The sequence below is a fragment of the Hyaloscypha bicolor genome (genome assembly GCF_002865645.1).
Source record: "Hyaloscypha bicolor E unplaced genomic scaffold K444scaffold_17, whole genome shotgun sequence".
NCBI lineage: Eukaryota > Fungi > Ascomycota > Leotiomycetes > Helotiales > Hyaloscyphaceae > Hyaloscypha > Hyaloscypha bicolor.
Window position 1 is genome coordinate 757,296 of NW_020194519.1, and position 15,030 is coordinate 772,325.

Genomic DNA, 15,030 nt, shown 5'->3' on the forward strand with positions numbered 1-15,030 from the left:
GCTAACTAGTACGAGAATAACTTTATTAACTCTTATAATTAAAGCCTACTAGACATTTATAATTAGTATAAGAATCCCGTTAATTCCTATAATTAAAGCCTACTAGTTACTATATAAGAACCTAGTTATAGAGATTAATCTTTAAACCAAGTATATATTAAGAATACAGATAATTTCGGAAATAAATAAATATATAATAATTCTTATTATTTAGTAAACCTTAATATTTGGCCTTTATCTAATTATAATAATAATATAGATAATTAGAATATCTCCGGAAATAGGTAGTTTTCCGAATAGACTATTACCTCTTTAATCCGGTACTAGCTAGATATAATATAATATGCCTCTAAATATAAGTAAAACTTTAAGAATAATAGAGCTTTAAAACACATATATATTAAGCTCGCAGATATAGCTAAAAGTAATCCCGAAAGTAGTAGTACTAAATACCTAATAAGATAAATATATAAAGAATTTATTTAGAAATATTATATACTTATTTCTTTATTATTATAGATATTAGATATCCGGAATATAGTAAATAATATTCTTATAAAGTTACTTAGAGCCGGTAATAGCTATAATCTGGATAAGAATAGGATAATAATTCTTTTTTATACTAGTATATTAGTATTTCTAGAGAATCTTAGGACTAATTATCTTAATACTTATACTATTATAATTTAGAAGAATCTAAAAGCCAAGTACTATTACTAAAAGTATTTGAAAACACGAAATATAATACTTCTTATCTAGTCTATTACTCGGGAATATCTTGCTCGGAAGCATATATAAGAGGCTCGTAAGATCCGAGCTATAACTATAATATAAAGAGGATAATATAATTATAAGTAGTATTATAGCTTTAATGCGATTTATAATAGTATTATTCTTATATAAGCTATAGTAAAGGGCTTCTTATAAAGAGAGGAAATCGTAAATACCTTTATTAGAAGTACTATAGTATTAATTTAAAAGATATAGTACTTAAGAAAACAAATAAAGAATTAGAGATAGTATTAGTATAAGGTTATTATTATCTAGAGCTTATAGTAAGATAAGTATACCCGCAGACTTTACTTTTCCGAATACAAGTTATTAGCTATAGTAAATCTAGTAAATAAGAGAAATAATAAGTAAATATTATCTCTAGCCTAATAATTAAGTCTAAAACGGATTGAGAGTATAAAGAAACAGGAATATATCTAGAATTTCTGCTATTATATATAGTTTTCTAATTTTACTATTTAATTAAGGCCCGAGTAAGATGCCTTAAAATAAAGTAAAGGGCTATAAATAATCCTAGCCCCGGATTAATTACTAAAGTAGCTCAAATTTTATATTTAGGATATAAACGAAAAAGGAAAGTTAATAGATAAGTTTATTAAGCCCGCGAAAATAGTTCTTTAAGTTTTAAAGAAAGTATACCTAGTTAAACTAATAGCCAAGTTTAAAGCCGAGAAAGTCATACCTAAAAAGAAGAAATAATAATTTATTAGAGATAGATATACTAACTTCCTTTTCCCAGAAATAATTAAGTATAAGCGTAAAAAGGCTAGTAAGAGAAAGAAAGGCAAAGAAGTAAGTAAGAATTAAAGAAAGCAGGAAAAAAAGAAGAAAAAGAAGAGGAAGAAAAAGCGTAATTAAGTAAAGAGAACGCTTGACTATTAAATAAAGGGGTTAGGAAAGCCGCTATAAAGAATAACCGAGCGGTTTGGCTATAGTATCCTGCTCTGATTTCCTACTAATATAATAGAAAGCAGGTAAGTTCTTGCCTTTATTACTAATAGAACTTGTTATTCTATTTTACTAACTATTAGACTTTATAACCTCCGGACGAATTAGTATTAAGAGGTTATAGACTATATTAATAAGTATTATCCAGGGTTAAAGAAGCAGATTAGTATACTATTTTCCTTCTTTCCGGGAATAGTAATAGATAGACTTTCTTTAGAATAGCTAGTAATTAAGGTAATTCCTCGTAATAAATTACTAGATTATTCCTTTAAGGAATTATTTAAGGTATCTGGTTATACTAAACTATTAAAACCCAGTAGCCTCTCTTTAGTAAAGCTATCCTAATTATCTCTAGATATTATTAATACTCGACTAGCTAGTATAGTAATTAATTCTTTATTTAATCTAATATTAACTAACTAGTTATTATTTTATAGCCAAGATATTATTAAGTTAGTATAAGATACTTTAGGATACCGTATTTCTAAAGATTTATAGTTACTTTTACTTATTACTAGAATTAATAATAGAACTTTAAGGTATATTACCTCGGACCTTAGTAAAGACAGATCCTTATTACCTTAGTCTATAATATAGGCAAAACAAGCTAAATATAATTTACTAGAAATTAATAATAGAACCCTAATAGATTTTATCTTGGGCTTTTGCGAAGATAAACCCTTATTACTTTAGCTATTATCCGTAATATAGGCTAGAGACACTAAATATAATTTACTAGGTATTATAATTAAAGCCCGGAATAAAATAATATAATCCTATAGTACCGGATTAGGATACTTTCTCACGGAGTTATAATATATAAAATAGATAAGCTTATTTTACTTATAGTATTATTTCCTTAGGTATCTATTCTATTATAAATATATAATCTTTAGCCTTAATATATTATTTTTCTTTTCCGCCCAGACCTATACTCTAATACTATAGACGCGAACTCAAAGGATACTAATTATAGTTAGCTGCTATAGTTTATATACTAAAAAGCCTAGGTAACTATAATAATAAAAAGAAATATGTTTAGATATCTCCCTATATATATTACTCGAGGCACTTATAAGCTCTAGAAGCTAAGATTGCAGTTATTTCTACTATTACTAATATATTTAACTTCGAGAGGTTTATAGTAAGTAATTTAATTTTTGGTAAAGATTAGTAAAGTACTTTATACGGGGTTAATATTTGTAGTATTTATTAAAGCATGAAAGGCATATTATAGTTACTGGTTTTATGCGTAGTAAATTAGGGTCGGCCTTATATAAAGGTAGCTATATTTTGAAGTAAGGCATAGTTTATTAATAGCTTACTTCGCGAGATAATTAAATTAAATCAAATTCGCGAAATAATTATAGATAATATAAGTATATCCCGCAGATATTTCTTAATATTAAAGATTATTAAAAGATATTTTTTCCGTTATACCAAGTAGAAAGTAGCTTATTTTATGGTTTATATACTATAATTATTCTTTAACTAGTTATTGCGTTTGAGCTCGTAGCAAAAGAAGTTTGCGAGATAGAAGTATTAGCTAGAATGTAATATTATTCCTTCCTTAAATACTTATAGTGGGCTCTTTAGTAATATTATCCTGAAACCTCGTTTATAACCCCTAACTAGGAAATATTAGGTACTTTCCAGAATTACTATTAGTTATATATCCTTAAGATAGCTAGTACTTGGGTAGTATTATTCTTGGGCCTACTATAAGTATTTAAGGGAGGAGATAGTACTATTATAAACTGGCCTCTGGCCCTCGGAGAGTCGTTTATAGAGGCTGTTATGAAGCTAATTTAATAATTAACTTAATTAATATCGGATTAAGGCAAGAGATATATGGCGGTCTCATTTAATATGCGCTAACCTAATTAGGTTAGGTTGCCACATGGATTTTTAATAAGAGCCTCGGGATTAATAAGTAATAGATTTCTTAATATAATATAATTAATTTGTTATAAATGGCTATTACCGTACTAGGGCTAGGGAGGCTCCCTTTATCTAACTAGCTATTAATACTCTAATAATATATTATGCGTTTGCTAGTAATATCTAATTCAATATAATGATTTATAATTTCTTATTATATATGCTCTTTAGTAACTAGTTATTTGGGGCCTTAAAGCTGCCCTAAGGTAAAGTGAGAGGCTAATAAGGCTTCCCAAAGCATTTCCTCTATAGATTAATTCTTGTTTTACTATATACTACTATTAAATTATCTGTATTTCTACTATATTCTATCCTCTATATCCTATAATTATAGCCTTCTTATGCCGCAATCTCTAGTTACTAGTAATATTACTTACTTTGCTTATTTACTTATAATCTTTAATTAATTATCTAATATATCTTCCAGAATACTATAAGTACTTAATACTTTATCTTATTTATAAAAATAACTACTAACTTTAAGATATAATAGACCAGGGCCCTGCTTTGACTTCTAATATAGCTATTACTATTGCGGTACCTGCTATTAATTTAGCTATAATATATTAATGAGTACTGCAAGCTTACTAAGTATTATAAATTAATAGCTTTATAAGGAGACTAAAACCAAAGTAGCTTACCGAAAATGAATATATATAATTTCTAGACCTAATATAATTTCCTCATGTTTTAAAGCTATTATAGACATAAAAAAGTTCTTCTAGATAGGCTAGAATCTTATTAAAAGTAAGGATACGGGAATATACTAGTATATTATTATAAAACTCGGTATAGAAACAGAACTTATAATTATTAAGACCCTAATAAATATTATAAATACTAGCTAAAAGATTAAAATTACTATCTTAATATTTAGAGATAAGACTCTTTCTCTTTATAGGATTATCTCTTACCCTAATATACTATTCTCCCTAATTCTAGAAACTTCTATTAATATTATCTATATTTTTCTCTTTAGTTCTAGTAATTAGTATAGTCTTAGTATATTCCGCTTTATAATAACTACCCTAAGTAAAGTAATTTTGGGATATTCTTTAAGTAATAAGGAAGTCTCTATTATTGCCATATTATTAAGTCTCATAGTTCTAGACTAGCTAATTAAGATTAACTAGAATACCCAAGTTATTAAAGGCTTTATTATTATTATAGAGATAATCTCTACTTATATTTCAGAGAATTTTATAATACCAAATATATAATAGAGCCTTACTCGAATTAGATATTGTCTTAATATTAGCTCTTTATTACCTCTTATATTAATCTAATTAACTTCGCAAAATCTCTTATTTATAGCTTTTGAGTTAGCTTAAAACTTGCCCGGAAATCTTTCTAGTAAGAGCGCTTAATATAATAATAACTATATGAGTATTACTAATATCTAGATCCTCCCTATAATACGAGAGATTACTTCCTTATAATAAGAATATCTCTTATTAATTAACTTAATATAAAATTATTTATTAGGTCTTGCCGAACTTCTAGATAAATAATTTCGGCTTCTTTATAAAGATATAGTGGGATAACTATAAGATATAGTATATAAAAAAGTTATAAGACTAAAATATTCTAATTATAAGATACTAATAATATACTAAGATTAGTAAGGCATTTGAAAGCTTATTTATTATAATATCTGCTTCTCTTATATATATATAGATTATAGAAAGAATCTATAAATTATAGCAGAATTTGACTAATTTCCCTAAATTAATAATAAATCTATAAAGTAGTAAGAAGAATAGTAAAAAGGAAGTAAGCTTTTATAAGTTAATTTACTAGTTTGCTTTATTTCTTTAAATAGCAAAATTATTTTCCTCTATATTTATAATCTAATATTACTATTTTACGGAAAAAAAACTCTAATATAGATAATAAGACAAAATTAGATAATATTTCTAGCCTTTTTAGGAAAGCAAAGCATATATCTATATTACTAAGCCTAACTAAATATAAAACGGAAGATATAGTTTGAATTAGTACTTATATTATAGCTTCCAAAACTTAATAATTACTTATTATAGCTTCCAAAACTTAATAATTACTTATTAAGTTTCCGGAGGTATTTCTATTTTCTTTTTAGCCTATTCTATAAATATTATAGGAAATAAACCGGAAGCTAAGTTTTCTATTTACGGAAATTATAATACTAGACTTATAAGCTTTTACTATTATTATAAAACCTCTAGTATATATAACTAAAAGAGGATTTAGTTTTAACCTTAATATTCTTACTAGTATATTACTAACTCTAAAGCCCGGATAAGTATTTAACTTTACTAAGCTAGATAGAGAATTCATGCTTAATAAAGTATAATAGTTTACTATTATCTAAGCTCTTAGTATAGGGCTAGCTCTTATCTAAGGCCCGCCAGGTATAGGAAAGAGTACTTTTTTTAGATAAAGACTATAGGCCTCTATCTAAAAAAAGCTATATATTTATATTTTTCTATTTATATATATATGTTTCTGCCTATAAAAGAGGAAGAAGGAATTAGTATTATATTCTAGAATCACGTCCGTTATAATCTAGTACTTACTTTTTTACTTTTCCTTATCTTTATTACCTTTGCCTTTATTTAGTATTAAGAGCTATAAGTAATATCTTTCCTATAGAAGTAATAGAGAACACTTAGTATTAAAGAAAAGAAGCTAAATAATTATATTATAAAGCTTATACGGGATATATAGCAGGCTAATAGGACTTTAATTAGTAATACTAATATATTATAATAAATTATTTTACTAATTTTATAGAATTACTAGAATATAATTATAATTACTATTATATGCTTTAAAGACTTTATTAAGCTTATTAGTCCAGATAACTCTCGAGGTAAGTCTGGCATATTATATTATTCAAATTAGTAATATTAATTTATTACTATTTCTTTTTTCTTAGATCTCACTAATACTTAATTCTTAAATCTAGTCCAAATTAAAGATCCCGAGATATACTTTTATTCCGGTACCTAGTATATATTACTCGAGCTAGTTAGGCTATTTCTCCTATACCTTACTTAAATATTATCTAGTAAGCTAGACGAGAAGATTACCTCAAAAATAGTATGAGGCTATATCTCATATATGCTTTATATTACCTACTACTTCTCTGGGAAAAAGTAGCTAATTACTAAAGAAATATTACAGGCCTATATATATATTAATAAGCTAGAGCGGAATAGTAAGCTATTAAATAAGACTCGAGTAAAGTCGGTAATTACGAAAAATTATCTTAATATCTTAATTACTATAGTTTTCTCGGATATCTTTACTCTTAAGCTATCTGGTATTAGACTAATACTTAATCTAGTACTATATATAAATCTCTATATTAATTCTTGCGGCTATAGCTCGGACCTTACTTGGGGTAATCCGGCAGTTATAGAATAGCCAAATTATTACCTTTACTAGAACTATTATAACTTCTATATAATTTGCTTTAATAATAGTAATTATATAATTACTACTAATATTAATCTCAAGTACTAGAAAGGCTAGATAATCTCGGATAAGTAGAAAACTATTACTTTCCGATTATTGCCTACTATAATAGCTACTTAGGACTCGTTATATTTACTTATTATATTAGGCCTAGTTAATAGCGTGTTTGGGCCGGGAATAATATGGGCTAACCTAATTATTATTAAACTAAGTAAGTATATTCTTTGCGGATATAAATTAATATTACTAATTCTAATAAAGGACCTAATTATAAGTACTTATTCTTATAAGATTCGTTAGTCAGATGCCTTTATCGGAGTTCCTATATTCCGGTTAGTATTAGGATAGCCTTTTTATAATATAAAGCTTAGAGAGAATATTATAGACCTTAGTTACCTAGTTAGATTTGAATATTATATAATACTATACTTATTATATAGAGAATATATAAATATACTCTATATAAATATATCTACTAAAGATTAAAGATTCTTAATAGGCTATAAGACTAACTTGGATATTTATAGTTATTATTACTTTACTATATCCGTTATTAGTATATAGGAAATATTTCATAGTATTTATATTAGTAATATAGCCAAAAATATATGAGCTTTCTCTTAATAGAACCTAGTAGTTATCTCAGACTATTAGTAAAAAAGAGTAGCTTAGGATATAGTAGGATCCTGAGATTATTAAGGCTAGTCTTAAATTCTTGTAGGTTAAATCTAAACTCTATAAGTTATATGAATTAATTAGTACTACTATCCGTACTTGTAATCCTTATATTAAAAGCCTTATTATAGTAATTATATAGCTAAAGAACTATTAAAGAGCTCTTATAGGTATTATCTACCAAGAAGAATATTATATAGCCTTTATAGGATAGTATTCTTACTAATTTATAACCTATAATCTGGAATTCGAATCTATATTAACTAATACTATCTTAGCAGATACTTATAACTAGATACTCGAGGTTATACGGAATAACTATAATATAATTAGTACTACTAATTTATATAGATAGGAAGATAATTATAATACTTATAATAGAGATCCATTAATAATAGATAATAAGTTCGAGGTAAATAGGAGTTCTCTTACTAGCTTATCTCATTATCTTTTAGAGGAATCCGAGGCTATTTGTCTCTATAATATTAATAACGGAAGTATAATATTAAAAAACATATCTATTACTCGATTTCGAATAGCTATAAGCTCGGAAGGTTATATAGATATAGTACTATTAGATCTTATAGTTAAGGTCTTTTCTACTATATATAAGTCTAGTAAATTCATTTCTGGGAAGGAACCTTTACTTAATATATATATATATTACTTTTCTAAGGCTAATATATCTTCTAATTATTATATATCTAAAGCTATATATATTACTTATATTAAAGAAGTTAATAAAATCGCAAAGGAAGCCTTTAAAAGCTATCTCTTGCTTTTTGAATTACTATACTCGTATTATATTTAAGGACCTCTCAAGCTTATAAGTCTAAAGCTTTATAGGTATTTATTATTTAAGACATATTATAATTAGATTAAATATATCTTCTAGTATATACTAGTACTTTACTAGAAATATTATATAGCTAGTAATATCCCTTATAGGGAGTAGTATTATTATTATAATAGCTATACTATCCTAATAACTCTAATAACTAGTAATATATAGGATTCTCTAAAAGTTATACTATTAATAAGTTCGATCTTCTTCTCTAAAAAAGACTATCTCCGCTATATATACTATAAGTACCGACTTAGTTTCCTCTTTATTAAGTTAGTCTTATAGTGCGGTATCTGCAAGTAGTTTCTTGAATAAGAGTAGTTTGGGACTAGGAAAGATAATTATTTTGCCTCTTATTAGGAAGAAGTATAGAGTTTGGTTAGAGAGTATGGGTATACTAGCTAGTTTAATAATAGGCATTGAATAATTTCCTTCTTCTGCCCGTTTTGCCTTTATAGCAAGAATCTTTTACCTACTAAGAGAATCTCGGTAATAATGAGCCAGGTTACTCGTTCTAGTAGCCCTAATTATATAGCGGGGCATATTAATGCCCCCGGTTTCCCTATATCCTATATATGCCCTTGCTTCCCTATAACTTGTACTTATTAGCAAGATATGCCCCCTAAGGATCTGGCGAGTTATTTGAGCAATATCCATGGCATAGCAATGCCCAAGACTACGCATAAGGAAAAGAGAATGCAGGAGAAAGGAAGAGCACTTGGCGAAATATCTGTAAATACTTAAGGAAGATTAGGAAGCCCAAATTCATTAAAGAAAATAAAGAAATAAGGCGATTTGCTTTGGGGATTGTAGTATCAATTTGTAGTGGAGGATAACTAATCTTGCTAATTGCCCCAAATATCTTTATTACCTGCTTCCTAGCTGTTATTTTCAGATCGAGAATTATACTTTTTAAAGGGTTAGTCAAATCGCAGTACTTTACGCGTGCTTACAGGCCAAACTGACTGGCTAACGGCCTAGGAGCCTCATGATTCTTGAAAACCCATATAGAATTACTAGCGTAGAAACTTATAGCGATTAGAAAAGAAAAGAAGAAAAAATAAAGCTATTCAAACTCACGATGGCACAGCTTCATCTACATAACCACGAGATACTTCTATCTGTCCTCAAAGAATTAGAAATATACTTATTACGATTGAACTGGTCTCTATTCAACTCAGCTAATAGCTCTCATATATATACACAGCTAAGAGCAGTGACTCTTAGTTGCCACCTGACCTGGCCTGCGCCAAGGCAACAACTGTCACCTAACTCACATCAGGACAACCATATCAAGTCAACAATACTCAAGAAAGTAGGATACGTATATAGTTGCCGCGTCTCACCTTATCACCCACCGCCAGCTTTTATAGTGCTATCTGACGGCCGCGATTAGTCACCTTGGGAGGGAAAGGGCCCGGTTCCGACATATAAGATTACGATAGGATTTTAAGCAGCAGAGTTATAGTTGCCTATAATGTGAAATGCTAGAGCTTGTCCACTGGTGGGGCGCCTGGACCATGTCTCCCGAGCAAAACAGCTTCCATTTGCGTCAAGTCCTCCAAGTTTTCCTCCGCCAGATCTTTCTGCCCGTCAACCCTCTGTGCAGCAGGCATCCAAGATTGCCCGCTTGCCCAAATAGAGCCTCCATTCAACCAGGGCAGTCCCATTTGTTGACTGTTCTCCTCGATGTCATGTCGCTGATTTGGTCTGAAGATGATGCGCGAACCACCGTTACCGACGATAGAAAGGCCGCCTAGTGTCGTTGCCCTGATTCGCAGGGCCATGGAGAACTGAGCCTGGTCTGCGTGCCGCACAATGACAGCAAACTTGAGCCGCTCATATACCCCACTCTTGCTTGCTTCGTTCTCGTTGACCGTCCATCGAACCCGTATCGCCCCCTCCCCGATCAGACAGCCATGGAGCAGATGTGCACTTTCTTTTGGCTTACTCAGCGACCAAGTTGCTGAGATGTTGGTAGTGGTGATGGGAGGAAGGCTACCGGAGACCGAGAAGCCGTAAGTTTCCGCGATACTTCGGACGTGACCACGAATGAGCCTTGGGTAGAATTCGCAGATGAGAGGCCCAGCGGAGCTCCCCTCGTCGTCGACCGACGCGTCTGCTCTCGGCTGCTCTGCCTGGAATAAGGCTTCTACATTCGCCTTACGAAAGCGGAACCAGCTTCGATTTCTGGGACAGAAATCGACGGAAAACAAAATGAGGCAAGCCCGTTGACCCTGAAAAGACCCAAAAGTAACTCTTTCTAGCCGTGCGGAGAACTCAGATCGGGCTAGTTGTCCTTCCTCAAGCAGCTGTTGCTCATTCTCCCTATGTAAAGCAGTCTTCCTTCGGGCGTCTGAGTTCTCATCCCGAAAGCTTGCGAGTTGCTCTTTTCGGTTCACGTCCTCCTCCAATGTGTACAAGAAGGTTGGTCCGCCGTTAGAATCAAGTGTAGATTCGTCAGCCCACATTTTAGCGTCTGATTCAGGCTCACACATAGTGAACAAAAAGATATAGTACTATCAGCTTAGCAAATTGTGAAGATTGTTAGAAATGATGTCGGTGCTGCGAGTTGGCAGAACTTGCACGCAGAACAAAAACGATTCTGTCTAAAGTGGCCTGAGCCCAGTGTGAGAAGTTGTTCTCTATTTTACGCTGACCCGCAGAACATCATAGCACGATCTCTCGTTGACCAATGCGGTGCTGCCCGAGGCAGGAGCAACTGGAGCTGAGCTGAGGGGTGTTATGATTCTGCCGCACTTGTCCTCCAAAACGATGCCTGCTGCGACCTGCGATAGAATACACAGTCGATTTCTTCTCGCCCAAGATCGAAGTTGAGAGTTCGGCATGGAGAATCTAAGCCTGCGTTCAAAATTTGGCCGTCCGAGTGGTGCGAACTACCCCCAAGGTAGGATCACCAAACCTTGTCAGTGAACCGAGAATAACGAATGATTTGATCAGTAGGAGCAATTCCTGCACCTCTAGTGCCAGTAGTCAATGGCCGATTCCGATCTTTGTACGACACGTTGGACGAAGACACAGTCTTGAAACTGGACAGAGCGGTTTTGTATGGCAATGTTGGGGCTTTTGAGGACGCACTGGCCCTTATCGCATCCATTGCTCCAGAACTGCAATGCAGCGGCGTTGTATCTGTCGAGCATAGCTTGATACTCTGGAATCAAGGGGAATATCTGCAAGCAGCCGAAATACTCAGAAGGGCCATTGCCTTTGCAAGAAGGGAGGGGAAAGATGTTGACTCGCATAGCATTCACACCTTGATACGGCTGTTGCTGGGCCACGTGGAATATAAAACCGAAGGCGATTTTACTGCTGCACGAGACAGCATGCGTGAAACCAGGGAATGGCTTCAGAATGTGGCGATAGAAAAGCTGGACGATGTACAGGTAGGTTGCACCTTTGACGGGAACTTTGTGCAATGGACTTGGCTCAACTTTGCACAGATATACGCATTGTACCGATACTACCTGCACATTGATTGCGCTTCTCCACATCTAGGATTCAAATCCGAACACTTCACGGTCATACCTCATATCGAGGAAGCAGCCGAGGGAAGCCGTTTAAGCAATCTGCGGCAATTTCTACAAAACCAAGGCCGCTTGAGTGAAAGCTACAGAATACTGGCGGTCGAAATCAACCACTTGCTAGAAGAAGTGACAAAGCAGGACTCCATTCAATCATTCCTGAGCTATTGCTCGCCGTTGGATTCAGAGCCTGTCTGGTTTGTTGAAGGCCAGGCCAGATTGCTCTTAGCAGTATCGTTCCGACTTTCTGGGAAAATTGATCAAGCAGATGAACAATTTCGAAAGTCACGGAAATTATTTCAAGAGGCGCCGGTTCCAGAAGGTCTGAATCACTTGGAGCTCACTGTCCGACTGGAAGAGTTGAGTCATACCGGGGACGATCCTCAGATAAGCTTGACCAAATGGGTCCGGTTCTTAGAAGATGATTCTGCTCTACTGCATAATTCAGCAAAATCCACAGTGCTTCAGAATATAGTCAACACAGCGGAAGAGATACTCAAGTCCTCTGAAAACTCTGAGGTCAGAGGAATGTTTTGGAGGTTTTATCGACAGATTGAGGCCTTCTTCGAAAAAACCGGGCAATTGGCTTCGCTTTATCTCTATCGAATATCGGCGAACCAAGTGGCCTTTTCCTCTGGAGAATTTGGTTCTATCCTGCTGTGGCATGATAAGTTCGATAAGAAACACCCTCGTTTTAATTCGTCACTACACTTGCGTCTCTGGTTTTCCCAGAAATTGAACATATGTCAAAAAGCGGGAGACACTGAAGGGACCTTTCAAACAATGGGAGAACTCAATAAGTTATTCAAGGATGGAACAGAATTTTGGGGCAACGCAGATGGAGAGAGAAATGACACTTCTACCGCCCCCTTCCTTCAGAACCCGCATCTTAACGGGTTGCACCCAGAGTGGTCGAACGATCGCTGCATACGGATTGATGAGCACTGGCTATTAAGAGACCACAAGACAGATTCAGGGAGTGTGGAAAATGACTTTTCTACTTTTGTACTTGGAAGTCAGAACCTGGGTACCAAGAGTGCGAATTCCCGATATCGGACTGTGCTAAGATGGCTTCGAGAGGCTGTCGATAGCCAAGAGATCGTTCAAGAAGAATTGGAGCAAATTCTTCTATTAGATACAGAATCAAGCACTGAAATCGATGCAAAAACCCTATTGCAGGAGATCACCACGGAAGGGCTAGCCGAGCGGCTTTCCCGGCTGTCGACAACTCGGTGGATAGGGACGTTTGAAAAACTCTCGAACTGGCTTTTGAAGAAGAGCAAGCAACCAGAGGTTCAACGACACCACCTGCTTGTATTCTTAGCACATGAATTCATAGTGGCAGGTTCCGCCGAGGCGAAAATTGAGGGGACGAAACGGCTACTCGATTTGATACCACAACTCAATCAAACAGCAACACAGAGTTTCAGTATCACGGACCTTAGGAACAATTTGGCATCGGCAATGCGTGTCAGATTGAATATTTTGTCACAAGAACAAGGGATCCCATGCGCTTTGGAAAACGAGAAGTCGGAGGAATTTCTTGAAATACTCGGTCTTTTCGAAACATCTTTGCAAGAGAACCGCGACAGCGGAGACTTGCAGCGGCAGTATCACAACCTCCAATGGATTGCCGGTCTGTGCTTTGGTCCAGCTGTAAGGCTCCAACCGTTATCCCTGTACCGGTTTTTTGACTCCTTTTATACCGCCGAAGCTATTGCTCAAAAGCATGTCCAATCTTGGGCTGGACTTACTGGACGTTCCAAGGTGCACAAAATGCTCTTGGCAACTGAACTGGCCAACAAATTCGACTTGACGCTTCAAGGAATCCGCATTTGCCTGAACTTCTCTCCATCCAATGAGCAGGAAGGAAATATTCGCATATGGCACCTAATTCAAAACATGAAGTCGAGAGGCTTTGGTTGGCTGATGAATGCTTATACTTTGGCTCCAAAAGAAACGGGTCTCCGAACTTTGGAAAAGCTCACATCTTCAGAGTGGGTTCCGATGGTTAGTTTTGATGACATGAGGTTCATTGCAGATGATTCTTGCAGTGATGTCGTGTTCGTGGACTGGTCTGGCGAACTCGATTATGACGGATTGAGTCCGCCTCTTTTAGTCACATGCTACCAAGGGTGTGCGCCAAACATATGGTCTACCAAAATGAGTTGGAGAGAAGTTCACGACGTGATTGACAAGTTCGCTTCGCTAGGGACAGAAGACTTGAAGGCGAAAGACGCGGATGAGCTTCTGAAACAGCTGCAACCCTTGGTACAGCCTCTTGCACATGCTACTAAGCCTGGTCAGACATTAGTCTTCTGTCCCGCAGGCAATTTGCATCGGATCCCGCTACATGCCTTGGAACTTGATGGAGATGTCTTGATTCAGCGAAATCCCATCGTTTATTGTAGCAGCCTGACAGCGCTAAAAGCCGCATTTCAATCCAGGAAACAGTACGAGTCGCGTGGAGGCAGCCTATCCCGGGAGTCTGGTGACGTAGGAGAAAAGTGGAAGGCTTCCTTATTCGGCGGATCCGCACAGGCCTTTACATCTCTTCAATCCCTTGGTAACAAGTTCAAGGCCCAATCTTTTTCGGGAGACTCTTTTACGGCTTCCAACTTTCGCTCGGAGATTTCTTCTGGGACCGACCTTCTGCACTACCATGGCCACGGCGAATTCACGGACGAAGACCCGTCGAAGCAGTGTTTGTTATTTGGCCATGGCGATGAGTCTCTCACTATCGATGACATCTACGACCTCTCGCCCGCCCCACGCTCTTATCATGCGACGCTTCTTGCATGCGGCAGTGGTTTGTCGAGAACAAAC

The 15,030-nt window shown here is 34.4% G+C and overlaps 1 protein-coding gene across 1 annotated transcript; it reads right to left on the reverse strand.

Moving 5' to 3' along the window:
- Positions 1-9,901: 9,901 nt before the first annotated feature.
- K444DRAFT_608421 (uncharacterized protein) lies at positions 9,902-11,241 on the reverse strand. Its single transcript, XM_024879384.1, has one exon. It carries the CDS (start codon positions 11,158-11,160, stop codon positions 10,150-10,152), a length of 1,011 nt encoding a protein of 336 aa, XP_024741653.1. The 5' UTR covers positions 11,161-11,241; the 3' UTR covers positions 9,902-10,149.
- Between the last annotated feature and the right edge of the window lie 3,789 nt (positions 11,242-15,030).